Source organism: Natator depressus, chromosome 1 (assembly GCF_965152275.1).
Source record: "Natator depressus isolate rNatDep1 chromosome 1, rNatDep2.hap1, whole genome shotgun sequence".
Classification (NCBI taxonomy): domain Eukaryota; kingdom Metazoa; phylum Chordata; order Testudines; family Cheloniidae; genus Natator; species Natator depressus.
The window spans coordinates 285,930,277-285,950,579 of record NC_134234.1 but is presented as its reverse complement, the minus strand read 5'-3'; the positions used below and the strand labels follow the sequence as shown (position 1 = coordinate 285,950,579).

Genomic DNA, 20,303 nt, shown 5'->3' with positions numbered 1-20,303 from the left:
GTATCAAGAGTTTTGCTAAAGTCAAGGAATAACACAGCCACTGCTTTTCGCTCATCCACAGAGCCAGTTATCTCATCATAGAAGGCAATTAGGTTAGTCAGGCATAACTTGCCCTTGGTGAATCCATGCTGACTGTTCCTGATCACTTTCCTGTCCTCGAAGTGCTTCAGAATTGATTCCTTGAGGACCTGCTCCATGGTTTTTCCAGAGACTGAGGTGAGGCTGACTGGCCTGTAGTTCCCCGGATCTTCCTCCTTCCCCTTTTTAAAGATGGGCACTCCATTAGCCTTTTTCCAGTCTTCTGGGATCTCCCCCGGTCGCCATGAGTTTTCAAAGATAATGGCCAATGGCTCTGCAATCACATCCGCCAACTCCTTTAGCACCCTCGGATGCAGTGCATCCAATCCCATGGACTTGTGCTTGTCCAGCTTTTCTAAATAGTCCCGAACCACTTCTTTCTCTACAGAGGGCTGCTCACCTCCTCCCCATGCTGTGCTGCCCAGTACAGCAGTCTGGGAGCTGACCTTGTTTGTGAAGACAGAGGCAAAAAAAGCATTGAGTATATTAGCTTTTTCCACATCCTCTGTCTCTAGGTTGCCTCCCTCATTCAGTAAGGGGCCCACACTTTCCTTGGCTTTCTTCTTGTTGCTAACATACCTGAAGAAACCCTTCGTGTTACTCTTAACATCTCTTGCTAGCTGCAACTCCAGGTGTGATTTGGCCTTCATGATTTCACTCCTGCCATGCCTGAGCAATATTTTTGTACTCCTCCCTGGTCATTTGTCCAAGCTTCCACTTCTTGTCAGTTTCTTTTTTGTGTTTAAGATCAGCAAGGATTTCACTGTTAAGCCAAGCTGGTCGCCTGCCATATTTACTATTCTTTCTACACATGGGGATGATTTGTCCCTGTAACCTCAATAAGGATTCTTTAAAATACAGCCAGCTCTCCTGGACTCCTTTCCTGCTCATGTTGTTCTCCCAGGGGATCCTGCCCATCAGTTCCCTGAGGGAGTCAGTCTGCTTTTCTGAAGTCCAGGGTCCATATTCTGCTGCTCTCCTTTCTTCCTTGTCTCAGGATCCTGAACTCAACCATCTCATGGTCACTGCCTCCCAGGTTCCCATCCACTTTTGTTTCCCCTACTAATTCTTCCTGGTTTGTGAGCAGCAGGTCAAGAAGAGCTCGGCCCCTAGTTGGTTCCTCCAGGACTTGCACCAGGAAATTGTCCCCTACACTTTCAAAAACTTCCTGGATTGTCTGTGAACTGCTGTATTGTTCTCCCAGCAGATATCAGGGTGATTGAAGTCTCCCATGAGAACCAGGGCCTGTGATCTAGTAACTTATATTAGTTGCCAGAAGAAAGCCTCGTCCACCTCATCCCCCTGGTCTGGTGGTCTATAGCAGACTCCCACCATGGCATCACCCTTGTTGCTCTCACTTTTAAACTTAATCCAGAGACTCTCAGGTTTTTCTGCAGTTACGTACCGGAGCTCTGAGCAGTCATACTGCTCTCTTACTTACAATGCAACTCCCCCACCTTTTCTGCCCTGCCTGTCCTTCCTGAACAGTTTATAACGATCACTGACAGTACTCTAGTTATGTGAGTTATCCCACCAAGTCTCTGATATTCCAATCACATCATAATTCCTTGACTGTGCCAGGACTTCCAGTTCTCCCTGCTTGTTTCCCAGGCTTCTTGCATTTGTGTATAGGCACTTAAGATAACTCATTGATTGTCCTGTTTTCTCAGTATGAGGGAGGAGTCCTCCCCTCTTGAGCTCTCCTGTTCGTGCTTCCTCCCGGTATCCCACTTCCCCACTTACCTCAGGGCTTTGGTCTCCTTCTCCCGGTGAACCTAGTTTAAAGCCCTCCTCACTAGGTTAGCCAGCCTGCTTGCGAAGATGCTCTTCCCTCTCTTCGTTAGGTGAAGCCCATGTCTGCCTAGCACTCCTCCTTCTTGGAACACCATCACATGGTCAAAGAATCCAAAGCCTTCTCTCCGACACCACCTGTGTAGCCATTTCTTGACTTCCACGATTCAACGGTCTCTACCCAGGCCTTTTCCTTCCACGGGGAGGATGGACGAGAACACCACTTGCACCTCAAACTCCTTTATCCTTCTTCCCAGAGCCACGTAGTCCGCAGTGATCCGCTCAAGGTCATTCTTGGCAGTATCATTGGTGCCCACGTGGAGAAGCAGGAAGGGGTAGCGATCCGAGGGCTTGATGAGTCTCGGCAGTCTCTCTGTCACATCGTGAATCTTAGCTCCTGGCAAGCAGCAGACTTCTTGGTTTTCCCAGTCAGGGCGGCAGATAAATGACTCAGTCCCACTGAGGAGGGAGTCCCCGAACACCACCACCCGCCGCCTCCTCTTGGGAGCAGTGGTCATGGAACCCCCATCCCTAGGACAGTGCATCTCATGCCTTCCAATCGGTGGAGTCTCCTTCTGCTCCCTTCCCTCAGATGTATTATCTAGTCAACTCTCCGCATTAGTACCTGTGGAGAGAACATGAAAATGGTTGCTCACCTGTATCTGCATTGCTGGTACATGGACGCTCCTCTTTCTTCTTCTGGAGGTCACATGCTGCCAAATTTCTTCACCGTCCTTCTGTCCCCGCTGCGCGGGCTGCTCTGATTCTTCAGAATGTTGTGCCTGTAGAAGCATATCCTGATGTCTGTCCAGGAAATATTCTGTTTCTCTTATGCAACGCAGGGTGGATCCTTGTTTCTCCAGACTTTGAACCTTCTCTTCCAATATGGAAACCAGCTTGCACTTTGTACAGACAAAGTTGCTTCTGTCCTGTGTAAGAAAGACAAACATGGCACATTCCTGTGCAGGTAACAACAACTGAACGCTCACCATCCATATTACCTTCCTTCTAAGAGTTTCCTCAGCTGTTGCAGGAACTACTCAGTGAAGCCTGCAAGATGAAAGCCTCAGTGGGCTCTCCCCAGGCAAACTCCTTCTATTAGCCACTCTGCTGTTCGCCGCTCAGCCAGGGCTGCTGCAAGGATGTTTTACGCCCTTGGCGAAACTTCCAACTTGTGCCCGCCCCCCTCCCCCCCCCGGGGAGCCCTGCGGCAGTCCCCACCTCCCCCTTTCTCCCCCACTCCCCTTGGCCCGGGGAGCCGTGTGGCAACTCCCCGCTGCCGCCCCCAAGAGCCATGCGGCAGCTCCTCGCCCCAGCTCACCTCTGCTCCGCCTCCTCCCTGAGCATGCCGCCGCTTCTCCCACCTCCGAGGCTTGTGGCGCCAATCAGCTGTTTGGCGCGCAAGCCTGGAAGGGAGAGAAGCAGAGCGGGGCGGCGTGCTCAGGGGAGGAGGCGGAGCAGAGGTGAGCGGGAGCAGTTCCCCTGTGTGCCTTCCCCCGTCCCTCCATTACTTGCTGCAGGCGGCCCCCCTGCCCCAGCTCACCTCTGCTCCACTGCCTCCCCAGAGTGCGCTTTTGGCCGCTCCCAACCACTTGGCGCCCTAGGTGACTGCCTAGTTCGCCTGGTGGTTGCACCGGCCCTGCGCTCAGCTGGTTCGCAGCTGACTGGCTTTTTATAAGTCAGGCTCACTCAGCGCCCACCTGGAACAAAGCACTCCCAATTCACACTTTTCAAACAGTGAAGCCCACGGGCAAACTGACAAAAACTGTCCCTGCAACAGACTCAGATACTCACCAACACCCAGCCAGCGCCCCAATGCAGCACTTAGCATACCTCCTCTTGGACAGATCCCAGGCAAACTCCCTCTGTTGGCCGCTCCGCTCTTCTGAACAACACTTTAAATAACTCAGAGATGGTCTATGATTTAATTCAGCTATGAGGAAACTTAGAACAGAAACGAACCGAAAGATGGAGTTAGACGAAAGTTGTGGATTAAAGGGGGAAAATCTAGAAAGTTAAATTAGAATTTAACATAAGACTTCTAATATGTAATTTTAGTAGGGCTGTCAAGAGATTAAAAAAATAATCACACAATTAATCGTGCTGTTAATAATGGAATACCTTTATTTAAATATTTTTGGCTATTTTCTACATTTTCAAATATATTGATTTCAGTTACAACACAGAATACAAAGTGTACAGTGCTCACTTTATATTTTTGTTACAAATATTTGCACTGTAAAAACAAAAGAAATAGTATTTTTCAATTCACCTCATACATGTACTGTAATGCAATGTCTTTATCATGAAAGTTGAACTTACAAATGTAGAATTATGTGCAAAACAAATTGTGTTCAAAAATAAAACAATGTAAAACTTTAGAGCCTACAAGTCCACTCAGTCCTACTTCTTGTTCAGCCAATCATTCAGACAAACAAGTTTATTTACATTTGCAGGAGATAACGTTGCCCACTTCTTGTTTACAATATCACCTGAAAGTGAGAACAGGCATTCACATGGCACTGTTGTAGCTGGCGTCGCAGGATATTTACGTGCCAGATGTGTTAAAGATTCATATGGCCCTTCATTTTTCAACCACCATTCCAGAGGACATGCGTCCATGCTGATAATGATCTAAAGAAGTGCGGAGCGAAGCATGTTCACTTTCATCATCTGAGTCAGATGCCACTAACAGAAGGTTGATTTTCTTTTTTGGTGGTTCAGGTTCTGTAGTTTCTGCATTGGAGTGTTGCTCTTTTAAGACTTCTAATATGTCTTAAAAATTGATTGGGGATAGGTCCTGCTTGAGCAGGGGGTTGGACTAGATGACCTCCTGAGGTCCCTTCCAACCCTGATATTCTATGATTCTATGACTTCTGAACACATGCCCACATCTCATCCCTCTCAGATTTTGGAAGGCACTTCAGATTCTTAAACCTTGGGTCGAGTGCTGTAGCTATCTTTAGAAATCTCACATTGGTACCACCTTTGAGTTTTGTCAAATCTGCAGTGAATGTGTTCTTAAAACAAACAACATGTGCTGGGTCATCATCTGAGACTGCTATAACATGAAATATATGGCAGAATGTAGGTAAAACAGAGCAGGAGACACACAATTCTCCCGCAATGAGTTCAATCACAAATTTATTTAACACACTATTTTTTTAATGAGTGCCATCAGCATGGAAGCATGGCTGAAGCATGAAGGGGCATATGAATGTTTACCATATCTGGCACATAAATACCTTGCAATACTAGCCAGAAAAGTACCTGTTCTCACTTTCAGGTGACATTGTAAATAAGAAGCTGGCTCCTGTAAATATAAACAAACTTGTTTGTCTTAGCTGAACAAGAAGTAGGACTGAGTGGACTTGTAGGCTATGAAGTTTTACATTGTTTTGTTTTTGAGTGCAGTTAAGTAACAAAAAAATTCTACATTTGTAAATTGCACTTTCACAATAAGGAGATTGCACTACAGCAGTTATATGAAGTGAATTGAAAAATACTATTTCTTTATCATTTTTACAGTACAAATATTTGTAATAAAAATAATATAAAGTGAGCACTGTATACACTTTGTATTCTGTGTTGTAATTGAAATCAATATATTTGAAAATGTAGAAGAGCATCGAAAAATTTAATAAATTTCAGTTGATATTCTATTGTTTAGCAGTGCGATTAAAACTGATTAATTATGATTAATTTTTTTAATCGTGATTAATTTTTTGAGTTAATCGCGTGACTTAACTGCGATTAATCAACTGCCCTAAATTTTAGTGATGGTTTGCATGGAGAATGGCAGAGCAGGTTTACTGATAAGTTGGTTTACATTGAGTAAGAATCTAATTTCATTTGTTTCCCATTGTTACTGTTCCTGACAGTGCACGTTTTGTTATCATCTTATGGAAATGCTGGCAGGTCAAACTACAGTACCTAACTTTGGGTTCTAAATGTTTTCAGACTCAGTCAACATAAATTTTTCCATCAATTGTTTTGTAATTCCAATGAAAAGTTTCTCCTACAGTGTTCTTTTAAAAACAAAAACAAACCAACATTCTCCTATGTTGGGGCATTCTGCTAAAGCTAAATAAGCATAAAGAGAAACAGACTAAACAAAAATGAAACTGACCTGCCTATTTTCATTCTTTCAAGATGAGGGAATTGCAAAGTGTCAACTAATAGCATAAATGGTGGAAACTAAATTAGATATTCCAATTTTTAATGAAATGGAAAGTTTGGTAGTATGGGTAAGGATATTTGATTTAAAAAAAATATAACTCTTAAGCTGGCAACATTCCTTTCACATCAGTACTAGGTAACTCGCCATTAGGGAGGAAGGTACACCCCACAGACAGGGGCACGTGATTTGGAGAAGCAAGGAGATGTATACTTAGACATAGATCTTGCAGTCTGATCCACGTGAATAGACCCTTCTGTCCACACAGAATCCCTTTGAAATCAGTGGGGCTCTGCATAGTCTCAGGGGGCTCTATACCGGTCAAATGGCAGAATTGGGACCTATGGTGCTGTATAAAAAACATAGGATTAAACCTCACTGACGCATGCTTGAAAAGTTTAATAATAGTATTGAAAACTGGAAGCCTGATTTATTATACAATGATGCTACGCTGGAACACTTGTACTGATGTATTTAATTCAGGAAGTCTTAATAATATGTACTCATTGCATGCCTATCGTTGCCATTAGTGCGAATGGGACTTATGCACATGTACAAAGAGGAGAATATACACAGTGCTTTACACGAAATTTGAAATGTGAGTTATTTTCAATGCAGTAAGAGAAAGGAAGCAAAAAAAAAAAAAGATAAAATTGTAACAGTTCAAAAGAGTATTAAAGAAGCAAAGCTATCGGTAGGCAATGTGCCTACATATTTCAGTACGTGTATATCATACACCAGTCTGGTCCCTCAGGCACAGTGGAGCAGATTAAGGACAGTGGCCAGGAGTAATGACCTGACAGCTTTTGCCACTCTATCTGAAGAAACCTTACTGCTCTTTTTTGTATTTTATTTTATTTTGTTATTAATTAAATCAAAGGAAATTGTGTATATGTTGGTATTTGTCTTCATTATGAACCCCAGATTTGGAAAGCTTCACAAAAATAGGAATTTAGAAACGAGGTGAGGTGCTCAGTTCAACACCAGAAAATGTTTACAGCTCACTTCTGTTTTATAGTGCTGGGCTCCAAGTTGAGGGAACAAACAGTAAAACAAAGGGAAGTGATGGTGAGGATGGTAATTATTTCCAATGTGCTTTGCATTTTTGAGATGCAGAAATCAATAAAACATCCAAAAATGATATTTTATGCATATTTATTAGCCTAAAAATAGATATTCCTGTTTTATTATTAGTTTAGTCTGAAAAAGCCTCTACCTTGTTTTGAAGCCTTGAAAGCCATGTTTCACTTTGGTTAGCACTACTGCTGTTTTTGGCAGCACAAAGGATCTAACTAAAACTTTTAAGTCTAAAATGGAAATGTTGACATATCCTTGAAGTACAGCTGTCTGCAAAATGCCTTTATAATGAACAGTAATGAGAATGCAGAGGGAAGGATAAACAACAAATATTTAACTGGGGCCCAGATCTCTCTGCGCTCCATGCAGGTAGCCCCTGCCACACACTTCAGTGGAGCTCCATGCAAGGAGCTCACTGCAGAAGCAGGGGCAGGTGTAACAAACCAAAACAGGATTTTCAGTTGCATGCTTACTCTCTTGAGGATCTGTTTAAAATGTCTCCTGCTTTTTACTTCAAGGAGGCAAAAACTGGAGTGAAAATTTAAGATTTCCGCCCTCCTCATGGTCCCATGAAATGACTGGTCCCAAGTGGATGCCATGCTACTTTTAAACCTGCAGATTATTTGTCTCTTTCACATTGGCCTGCAGAGTTTGTGGATAAGCAGCACACAAATTTAGACCTGATTTGCCAGGAAATTAAGAAGCCTTCTAAAGTTTTAGAGACTTTCATGGGAATCCTGTTTCAACCCCATTATTGATCCCTTGTTGAGAGAACTAACACAAGGAAGACAGGCATGGGCTGATGGACAGGTTCATTCTGTGTTCTTTATGAACAGTAGAGTGATTTGATTGGGCTCTTGCTCTGTACTGTTGATATTTTTTCATAATTGGTATGAATACCACAGTGGTTGCAAAAAAAGATAATTTTTTGAAAGTGCACACAAACAACTGTCTTTAAAAACGATCATATAAAGTTTTCAGTGTGGAGTACAGGCATTATTTTAGTGCAAAGTGAGCGTTTTCACTCCTCTAGTTTGCTGCCTATTCCTCGTTCTATTTAAACCAGTGGTGGTGATAGCATTGCTATAAACCACAAAGTAAAGATGTTGCATCTGTGCATGTTTTGCCTGGGGATGGCTAATCTGGCATGACATAGTATTATAAAATAAGGCTCCAATTCAGGAAAACACTTAAGCCCATGCTTAAAGTTATGCATATGTTTTAAGTGCTCCCTTGTAAAGGGATGCTATTCTGAACTAGGGCCTAAATAAAGAACTTGAAACACTAGAACCGCACTAAGGCCTGGTCTACACTATGGGGGGGGAGGAGGGAAGAGAGAGGGTGAGCTAAGTCGGTTTAAGTTACACAACTTCAGCTATGAAAATAGCGTAGCTGAAGACGATGTACTTAGAGCTACTTACCATGGTGTCTTCACTGCGGTAGGTCAACTGCTGATGCTCCCCCGTCAACTCCGCCTACACTTCTCGCTCCGGTGGAGTACTGGAGTCGACGGGAGAGCGCTCAGTGGTCAATTTATCGTGACTTCACTAGACACAATAAATCAACCCCCACTGGATCGATCGCTCCAGAGGTAAGTGTAGACATGCCCTAATTCACCCTAACAGGGGAGACCCATTCCAGATTAGCCAGTGGTGGGGTAGCCAAGGGATATACACCATATTACCCCTTGTCTCTGGCATTCAAGAGCAACATGAAACAGGCTTAATTAATTTACTGGTCTATTGGTTTGCCATTAACATTTAAACCGTAAGTGTCAAAGCTCTGCTTAAGAATCTTCCTGAAATCTGAGCGTTGGGCCATGCAATGACATGTGGTTCCTCCAACTGGGTTGCAGCACAGAATTAGAATTTTGCTGGCCAGTGTTCTGCAAACCTTGAAAATCCCTTTCCAGTGTAGGTTTGCAGTTTACACCAGTGCAGACTAGCAAGATTTCACTGTACACATAACTACTTGTCTGTCTTGTAAAACATACAGGTAACTATAAAAACAATAGGGAAAAATCTCTTATAACGTGCTTCCTACTTCTGATTGCAAGGTCATGGATTAAATGATATTCGGTGAAATGGAAATTTCCTTTCTGTATACTATACCCAGTAAAGAATGGTGATTCTAAAATGATAGAATCAGGGTACCCACTTAAGGAGTCATTGTAAGAGTTTAAAATGAGATTTTCTTTTCAAACACTCAACTTTTTCATGATTTTTCAAAGTTGAGACATACTTAGGGGTTTTTTTGTTTTGTTTTTTTAATGTTAAGGAATGAGATGAAGTTTTGGAAGCCAAAATAATTTTGAGCAAGTTTTTAAAAAAAATAAAGGGGTGTTTGTCTATAAAACTCATTGTACCAATTTGGGCTGCTTTTTAATATTAAAATATAAGATTGAAGATTCATAATGCTCAGACAATTTCTTATTGAGCTGCATAATGCAACATTGAGTTATTTATGTAATGCATGTACTTCTTTTTGCTGTTAGTTACACTTTGAAAGACTTATTAGAGCAAGAAGACAGCACACCCTGAGAATAAAAATCTCCAAAGTTTGACATCTTTAAATAAGCAACCAAATGTTATAAAGAACAAACCTCACTTACAGTTAGGAAACAATATTTACATTTAAGGTTGAAAAGCCAGGATGTAGGAAAATTTTGCTAATTTGGAAGGTGACCTTTAAGTGCACCAAAACCAAATAATTTGTAAGCCATGGCACAGGGCACATTCCTGCAAAAGTTGTCTGAATACTTCTTTAGTGGTTCTTGAAAGACAAACAAAGAAACCTGGAATGAAATCTTTATCCCCCTCCCAAATAAGATTGAAACTAACAAAGGAGTATAGCAGCGCTCTTTCAAAGCTTGCCATTAAAATGCAGGTTCTGCAGCACAGTTAATGAGATGTTTCAGAAAACAATCTGGTTTTGAGAATGTTTGGATCAAAAGCAATTTCTAATCTATGAAATGAAGTTGCTTTTCAATACCTTTCATTCAGTAGCCAAGCTTTTTATGGTTGCATTATTTATTTCAATCAGCTGTTCTCAATTTTACTTTTTCTCCTTGGACCTACTTGACAAGGTTAGTCAGTGACCAACAGTTTTATTCTTCCAAAGCAAAACGAGAGAGAGAGAGAGAAAGAAAGAAAGAAGGGGTGGGGGTGGGGGAGAAACGTCTTTGCCGAGAAGATTTGCAAGCATCTGTGTTTAAGCTACTTTTTATGAACACACTTAGTAATGACTCAAGGTAAAGAAGCAGAAAAGCATCCAATGTTAGGAAATTGCAATCCAATACCAAGTAATTTAAACCTGCTATTGCTTCTCTTGTACTAAATGACATACAGATGGGTAGCTCTGTTCCCTCTACTTTGGGAACACAATTGGACTTTTTATGAGTGTATATATTACTGACAAAAATATTTTTGTCAGGACTGTTTATTTCTAATTGTGCATATTATAATTACTTGAATAATTAGAGTTATTTTATGTGAAGTATTACATATGGCTAGTAAAGCTATTTCCACATTCAGCACACTTATACTAGTGTAACTTTTTTGGTTTTCATTCACCAGAGCAACCAGTATTGGGTCTTGAAAAGTATAAATCTCAGATTCCCTTCCTCAAAAAAATTTTTTTTGAATTCTTTTCTAAAGTAATTACAGATTTTGCATTATAACAATGATGTTTTTACAATAATGCCTTGAGACCATTTAGATTTTCGTTTTCTGTGTAGAACTAGGCATAGCCTAGGTTGGGATTTTCAAGGGAGTATGAGCCAGCTCTAATTTTACTTAATTAACAAATCCCAGCTCTAATTTTTAAGACAACTTTATTTTTGAGGACGCCTCCACAATTTTTAGAATAGTGAAATGACTTTTCTCTTAGGGCTGATATTTTGATCTGCATTATAAGACATAGTCCCTAAGATTAATTCAATTGTGACAAAAATACACCTTTTGAAAGGAAGTTAAAATAAATGTAAGGATTATGGAGAAATCAACCATATTAGAAGTATAATGATTTGTAATATTTAAAATGTCTTTAAAAGGTTGTGAAATCATTGGATGCTGAATTGTGGCGAAACATCATATGCCCATTACCTTATGTCTACAATATAGATGTCTTGCAAAGAGCATGGAGTTTGAATGATTTTTTGCAGACTTTTTTTTAAGTAGTAGGAAAATGTTACCGTCTCATGAATGACTAGGTAAAGATTTAGATGGCGCACAGAAGGCTTTGGCTGTAGCACATTGTCACTGCTCCAGTGGAATCACCTGGCTTTTGAGCCACATTCTTTTACAACTTGGATTTGAAGAAATAATCAGCTGCAGTTCAGCTGAGCCATTCTATTGCATTAGGGACTGGTCTGGTCATTGACAAGTGAATGCAGAAGCTATGCTGTGGCCGTCAGCCAAAGCAATTATTCAAGATTTAAGCTAAAAAGACTCCTTCTCTCATATCCTCTCCCTTTTACAGGGTCATGTAGGGATAAAAAGAATTGCAAGGTGGTCTTTTCCCAGCTGGACCTGAGGAAGCGGCTGACACCTTTACAGTACCATGTCACTCAGGAGAAAGGGACTGAAAGGTAAGGCAGGCTGAAGGAAGCCCATTCATGAAGAAATAGGCATCTTTCCTTCTCTCCTCCCCTTTGCTGTTGTTTCCCCACCAACCGCTTTGAAGAATTCTCCACTTGTTTACTAACCCCTACAAATTCACACCACTGAAAAGACAGGCATCTGCAGTGTGGTGGTCAACACAAGTGTGTGTGTGTGTTTTAAATGAACACTAAGTGTCTTATAAAGTCACCTAGCTTATGTCTAGGGTCTGTTTTTAGTTTACTACAAAATGTGTGGAAGTAATAGCGGTTTAGGTACATTTTTTGGAAGACATCACAGTGAGCAGAACCACGAGGAAAATGGCTCTGTGCCCAGAGGCTGAAATTTTGAAGGTGGCCATTGTAAGTATAGACATTTTGGCTGCAAAAAGAAGGTAGCCTAATTTAGTTCCTTTCCACCCCACTCCAATTTCTTTTTGAAGCACATGTGGAGAAGGTATTTATTGGCTCATTTGTGGTAGGAATGTCAAAAATTTTCAATAACTGCCCTCACATGGTTTTAGTCCCTGGAAGCTAGCCCTAAATCCTGGATGGAAAAAAAAGTGCTCATAGTGAATAGTCTCTCTCAGCTGATTCCAGCATGAAGGCAACTTGCCAAGGTCTAACCATTTTGTTGTCTAATTTATACCATGGAGCTTGGCACAAGGCCCTAGCTTACCTCGGATCCAAATGTATTAATGATGTAACTGCTTGTTTTCATTCATGACCTGAAAGGGCTCTTTACCACACATGGGGTCCATAGTTAATAGGCAACACTGTCCCTATCAGAGTATACTGTTTGCTGAATGTAATGAATGGGAATCACTGGCAGAAACCCCACTTCTCCCCCCCCCCAAATGAGCTGCCAGTGGGACCTGAGCCTCCACTTGTGAGACCTTCTTCCACCTCAATCACTTACTGTTGTATACATGATGAGCACAATGATTTAATGCACACAAACAACTGGAGAGTAGGTCATTCTTAAAAATCCTGTTTATAAAAAAAAAAATTGGATCTCATAAAAAGGGTGAAAGGATAATAAAAACAAGCTGCCGAGCACACAGGCTTTTTGTGGGGCTAGCACAGCTGATTTGTATTAGATGAATGACCGCCTAGCCCTTAAGTTTGTTAACTTAGAAAAATATTCCCTTAAAACTGTAATATTCCTTTTCAACTAAAAATATAAGGCTCATGCAGCTTGAAATGATGGACCAGTTGTTTCATTTTCTGCGACTCTAACACAGGGGCAGTCCATCCTGTGCTAACAAACCAAGTGTCATTTACCCACTACACGAGTGCTTTATTTGTTGTTGAGCATTTGAGATCATTGTTAAAAGATTTTTTGAAGACTAAAGCTGGAGAAATGCTCAAGATTAATTGAATTTTAAACCATCTTTATTTAAAAATTACTAATTGTAGGATGTTGCCAAACAGTTTTAAACAGCAGTTGGTTTTTGTGTTCTTATCTTTGACGTGTGTGACATTTTGCTTCCTCCTGAATGGTATGGAACTGTTAAGGCAAATTTGTGAAGATATTCAGTTTTTCATTTGATAAAGAATAACAGCTACCTCTTGAGTCCAGCTTTTTGCACTCTAATATAGTATTTAAAAAACACTATTCCCTTACTGATTTTTAAAATAGCGTTGTTGTTTTTCCCAGTGCCTTTGAGGGAGAATACACACATCATAAAGCTCATGGGATGTACAGATGTGTTGTCTGTGGAACTCCTTTATTCAAGTGAGTATATTAAATATAATTTCAAGACTTCTTTCTGTATTAGATTATGTTATGATCCACTGTAATCTCTCGTGTTCCAGACTTTACAGTAGCTTTGTAAGAAAATTTAAGAATTAACTGTCATGCAAACCAAAAGATAGTATAAAAAAATTTAAATAGCATAATACGGTAAACTGGAGTCTGGTAGTATAAGTAACTTGACTGGGAAATGAGTTTTATAATACAGTGTCATGGACTTAGCTGGTGAGGTGACTGGTGAGTTATTTGAGTTCATTATTTCAGCAGTGGAGATTCAGATGTGGGTGTAAACCAGTGATCCCCATTCTACAGGCTTATGTAGGCCCTATGGGGGTAGTCTATCCATACTCCAGTCGAGTGGTTAGACCATTAAGAACATCCATGCTGGGCAAGAACAGTGGTCCATCTTTCGATAGTGGCCAGTGCCAGAAGCTTCAGAGGGAGTGAACAGAACAGGGCAATTATTGAGTGGTCCAGTCCCAGCTTCTAGCAGTTTAGGGGCACCCAGATTGTTGCATTCCTGACCATCTTGGCTAATAGCAATTGATGGACCTATCCTCCATGAACTTATCTAATTCCTTTTTTAACCCAGTTCTACTTTTGGCCTTCACAACATCCCCTGGCAATGAGTTCCACAGGTTGACTGTGTTGTGTGAAGAAGTATTTTCTTATTTTGTTTTAAATCTGCCGCCTATGAATTTCATTGGGTGATCTCTGGTTCTTGTGTTATGTGACGGGGTAAATAACAGTTCCTTATTCACTTTCTCCACACCATTCATGATTTTATAGACCTCTGTCATATCCCCCTTAGTTGTCTCTTTTCTAAATTGAACAGTCCCAATCTTTTTAATCTCTCCACATATGGAAGCTGTTCTATATCCTCTAATTATTTTTGTTGCCTTTCTCTGTATATTTTTCAATTCCAATATATCTTTTTTGAGATGGGGTGACCAGAATTGTATGCAGTATTCAACATGCCATTATATTTTCTGTCTTCTTATCAATTTCTTTCATAATGTTTCCTAACATTCCGTTAGCTTTTTTGACAGCTGCTGCACATATGAGCAGATGTTTTTAGAAAACTAACCACGATGACTCTAAGATCCCTTTCTTGAGTGGTAATGGCTAATTTACACCCCATAGTTTTCTATGTATATCTGGGATTATGTTTTCCTATGTGCATTACTTTGCATTTATGAAAATTGAATTTCATCTGCCATTTTGTTGCCCGGTTCCCCAGTTTTGTGAGATCCCTTTGTAACTCTTTGCAGTCTGCTTTGGACTTAACTATCGTGAGTAATTTTGTATCTTCTGCAAAGATGCTACCACACTATTTACTCCTTTTTCCAGATCATTTATGAATATTTTGAACAGCACTGGTCCCAGTGCAGATCCTTGGGGGATCCTGATCTTTGTCTTTCCATTGTGAAAACTGATGATTTATTCCTGCCCTTTGTTTCCTGTCTTTTAACTGGTTACTGATACATAAGAAGACTTTCCTTCTGATCTCCTGACTGCCTACTTTGCTTAAGAACGTTTAGTGAGGGACCTTGTCAAAGTACACCCTATACACTGCATCACCCTTGTCCATATGCTTGTTGACCCCCTTCAAAAAATTCTAATAGATTGATGAGGCATGATTTCCCTTTACAAAAGCAATGTGGTCTCTTCCCCCAACATATTGTGGTGTTCTATGTGTCTGATAATTTTGTTCTTTGCTATAGTTTCAACCAGTTTGCCTGGCACTGAAGTTAGGCTTACAAGTGTGTAATTGCCAGTGTTTAGAGCCTTTTTTAAAAATTGGCATTATATTGGCTATGTTCCAGTCATCTGGTGCAGAGATCAATTTAACTGATAGATTATATACTACAGTTAATAGTTCAGTAATTTCATATTTGAGTTCCTTCAGGACTCTTGGGTGAATACCCTCTGTTCCTAGTGACTTATTACTATTTAATTTGTCAGTTTGTTCCAAAATCACATCTACTGACGCCTCAATCTGGGACAGTTCCTCAGATTTGCCATCTAAAAAGAATGGCTCAGGTGTGGGAATCTCCCTCACATCCTCTGGAGTGAAGACCGATGAAAAGAATCCATTTAGCTTCTCTGCAATGGCTTTATGTCTTCATTGAGTGCTCCTTTAGCACCCTAATCATCCAGTGGCCCCACTGATTGATTGTTAGGCTTCCAGCTTCTGATGTACTTACAAAAAAATTTTGCCATTAGTTTTTGTGTCTGTTGCTAGTTTCTCTTCAGATGCTTTTTTGGCCTGTCTAATTATAGTTTTACACTTGACCTGCCAGAGTTTGTGCTTCTTTCTGTTTTCCTCAGTAGATCTGACTTTAACATTTTAAAAGATGTCTTTTTGTTTCTAACAGCCTCTTTTTTTACTGTGTTGTTTAGCCATCGTGGCATTTTTTTGGTCCTCTTACTTTTTTTTAATTGGAGGTATATGTTTAGTTTGAGCCTCTATTATTGTGGTTTTTTAAAATTTCCATGCTGTTTGCAGGCATTTCACTCTTGTGACTACTCATTTTAATTTTCATTTAACTAGCTTCCTCATTTTTTGTGTAGCTCCCCTTTTTGAAGGTAAATGCTACCGTGGAGGGATTTTTTGGTATTTCCCTCCCTACGAGGAGGTTAAATTTAATTACATTATGGTCACTTTTACCAAGCGGTTCAGCTATATTCACCTCTTGGACCAGATCCTGTATGCCACTTAACAATAAATCAAGAATTGCTGCCCCCCTGGTGGGTTCTAGGACTAGCTGCTCCAAGAATCAGTCATTAATGGTGTCTAAAATGTTTTCTCTCCCATTATTATTGGGCTTTCTGTTTTTGTAGCCTCTCTAATCTCCCTGAATATTTCACACTCCCTATCACCATCCTGGTCAGGTGATTGGAAGTACATTCCTATTTCTATATTCTTCTTGTTCAAGCATGGAATTTCTATTCATAGAGATTCTTTGGTACATTTTTTTTTTTAAATTCAAGATTTTTACTATATTTAATTCTCTGCTTTCTTTCACATATAGTGCCGCTCCCTCACCCTCATAACCCACTCTGTCATTCCTGTATATTTTGTACCCTGATATTACTGTGTCTCATTGGTTATCATCGTTCCACCTAGTTTTTGCAATGGATATATCAACATCCTCATTTAATACCAGACACTCAAGTTCACCCATCCTAGTACTTAGACTTCTAGCATTTGTATACACACACTAATAATATTTAGTTGTCTGCCTTCATGTGATGTAATTGAATGGGACTCTTTTTCATTTGATTGTTTCTCTTCAGTTACTACCTGTACTTTATCAATTTCTATCCTCTCCTCTATACAGTGTCCCCTTCAATAAATCTTCCCCAGAGGGCTTTCTCTGTCCAAATTGTGTGCTCCTCTGCACTTGTTGGCTTAAAAACGCCTCTGACCTTTTTAATTTCACATGCCAGCAGTCTGGTTCTGTTTTAATCTAGGTAGAGCCCGTCCTTCCTGTATAGGCTCCTCCTTTCCCAAAAGGTTACCCAAGTAGTTCACAGAGAGACAAAATAATTGGTTTTCTTATTCAAGGGAAAATTATATATGCTCACTGAATTTTCATATCTATTATTCCATATTAAGAGTTGAATTAGACATTTAGGCCAAGATTTTTCAAAAGCAAACTGCTAACTTAAAACTAAGCCCCTTTTAAATGTACTAGGGGAAAATATCCTACAAAATGGGTCACTGTAAGCATAACTGATTGATTAAATAGTGTCAATTACTTTTTTTTCTTTAAATATTTTTCACTTTTGTTTCGGCACTTTCCTTTTTGACTATAATTTCTTCACTCTGACTTCTTCTCCTGCCCTGTTTTGTCTCTAGTCTAACCTGATCTTTCCCTTAAACAGCAACATCTGCTTCTACATTCTCACTCTGTAGAGCGTATGGAAGACAGCAGGTCAGGACAGTGCTCTTATCTCTGAATAGGTTGGGGAAAGGAGATCAGTAGAATGATATATGCATGAGACATCCCTAAAACCTGTTTAAAAGTGTTGGGTGGGGGGTGGGAGGCTGTGTCAAGAAGGAAGCAAGAGCAGAAAATAGGAAGAATGGCATTTGAAAGTGTCCTAAGATCAGTAGTAAGCAAAATTGTTTGGAAGTGTGTGTGCACTCTTTCAAACCCCATGTTCAGACTGCCACTTTGGGGGGAAATATTCAGGATCCAGGATAGAACAAATTCCACTTTAAGACTTACTTGTGACTTTCTCAGTGAGAAGTGTTGACTAAGTCTGCTCTTATGGCACTGCCTTGGTATTTTTAGTTGAAATAAAGATAATAAGTTGAATTCGGTTTCTGTAGCCAAGTGTGAATTTGACTATACTTTGTATCATTGTACAAGCCCTGGCTTCTCTCTTCCCCACATATGGTAATACACAGTATTTCTGCAAATTAGGTCATTGTGTCCACTGTATGTTTACATGCTGTATTGCCAGGGGCAGTGTTGAAGATATTCATGCAAACCATGTCCTGCTTCAATATTTTGCATTTCATGGTTAGGGCAACCATGTATCCCTGAAAATGGGAATGGCCCTGTTTTCAAAGCCTCATCCACTGTCTCTGGCCAAAGATGGGGAGAAGGAGGAGTGGGCAACCCCTGCCCGCAGCTGCAAAAACCCTGGTGTGCCTATCTCTTTGAGCTCCACCAAAACGATCTTTGGTGTGCCTGCCATGATTAGTATTCAAGCTTTTCAGGCCAGATCCTCAGCTAGTGCAAATCACTGTAATGCCATTGACTTCAATGGAGCTATGCTCATTTATACCAGCTGGGTATCTGGATGTCTGGCATACCATACAGTGATTGGGCAGGGTATATTTTAAAATATTTATTTATAACATTTGAAGTGATGTTAAAAGTAAACACACAAACATGGGATTATTCTTGCCTATCATCAGTAACAATTTGCACTTGAAAGGTGCTCAGATAAGTGATGGGCAGGTATAAAAACCTATGTAGACATCAATGTCATCATGCTAAGGAATACAAAAGCAAATATTTTACAGTGTAACTCAGTAATTTGTCTGTTATAATAATCCGTTTCAGAGGCAAAATAGCAAGGAATAGTGAGTTCCTCGACTATAAGATATACTATATGTTGAATGAATTAAAATTGATGACTAGGAAAAGATACTGAGAGATTGTTAAAGCCCAAAAAAGTTAAAAATTGCTACCAAGGGTAGCAAAAGTATATAACCAGGAGAGTACAAAATCAATAAATGTCCCCATACAAAGGCTAAGTCGCCAATATAGTCTCTTAGGAGAGAACTGCTAGTGAAAGAAGAAACTCCATAATGCTGAAAACTGAAAATTTAGGCAAATAGGAATTTTTTATCCCCAGATCTTCATCTGAAACCCACATTTGGCTCCTGCTGGGTGCCCATTAATTTTTTCTTTGCATCAGTGTAGCTTGTTAATATATAGATGTTTGAACTATGGACCCATTAGTTAGCCAGGAAGGAGACTGAAGCTTCAGTAATAATATTAACAAACTTCAACTTTTAACAGGTCTGATTTACGCTGTTTCATTACCATGTGACACGCAAGGTCAGGGAACATATGAATTTTGTGCTCAGATGAAAGACCTATTTTTTTGCTACATGCTTAAGATAGAATTTTATCTTTATCAATAGAAGAGATCAAAAGAAACAATTAAAACTCAACATCTCTCTTCATTTAAACTGCTGATACCACCACGAGTTTATGGAGAATGTGCTTTCACTTTTTCCACAGTCAGAAGGTGTCTCAAACTTAAAAAACACTATCATTCCTTTAATTCCAATTGTTCCGTCACTGAACTTCACTCCAGACAGTCTCCCACATTGGAATATAGCTAAGGAAAGGGATGTGTGAGATACACAGTGAGCAAGTCTCAGGAACTCACTTTTGTAAACCTCTGCCTCTAATATCTTCTGCGCCAGACTTGAAAAATCTTTTGCTGTGCCATGTCTATTTGGTTTGCAGGATCTTTGGGATCTGTCACTTCATGGCAGTTCACAGAAAACTAGAACACCTATATCATTAAATGACTCTAGAAATGATGAATGACAAATCCAATCTGCTGTTTGTTTTCTAAAGACCAAGAATGTTAAGTGTTTTACTCTTAGCTTGATTTTTCAAGGAATTTCCCTTTTACCATGCAAAAATAGCTTTTTCTCAGCAACCATGGCAGAAGGAGTTTAGAATGATCAGTGTCTTTCCTCAGAGACACACAACTGGAATTTTCACTCTGAAGTCACTTCCACAGAAGAAAATCTATAGTGAATTATTTATTAAACATCAGCATTGTGCTTGATACAAGAAGTAAAAGAACAGACAGCCTATGCAAGAGAGACATAGTACAGACAAGATGCACTGGGAGGCCTCAGGAATTGACTAGTTTTTCCCCCTTAATATTATTGTTGTCTAAACTTCCAGTTCTGAGGTGCAAGAAAAGTCACCAAGTCTTAATAAATTAGCCACTCCTTCACTGCTACCTTTGCTGGCTTCTGAAAGGAATTCTCTTTGGCAAGGGTGTTAGCTAATCCCCTCCCATGTGGTGAAAGAAATAGTAATGTATTTATTTATTCATTTTATATATTTATTTGACTTTTGTGTGGCACTTCTGGCACCTCTCGACGTTTCCAAAGCAAACCATTAGAAATGCTAAATGCATTAATGCAGTATTTCAAGTAATTTAGTGGAGTCTTTCACAAAAATCCCATCAAACTCCCCCCAGCCATAGCCATAGCACAAGACCCATCTAAATCAGCTCTTAATCACCAGATTTCCATCATGCCATCTATAGGT

The 20,303-nt window shown here is 40.1% G+C and overlaps 1 protein-coding gene across 6 annotated transcripts in view; it reads left to right on the top strand.

The window, feature by feature from the left end:
* MSRB3 (methionine sulfoxide reductase B3) overlaps nt 1–20,303 on the top strand; it is a 143,855-nt gene that overhangs the window by 52,902 nt on the left and 70,650 nt on the right. For all 6 annotated transcript variants that reach the window (XM_074942104.1, XM_074942107.1, XM_074942102.1 and 3 more), the window contains 2 exons: nt 11,603–11,711; nt 13,381–13,458. In XM_074942104.1, coding sequence (XP_074798205.1) covers nt 11,603–11,711; nt 13,381–13,458 — 187 coding nt within the window. The remainder of the gene's footprint in view (nt 1–11,602; nt 11,712–13,380; nt 13,459–20,303) is intronic.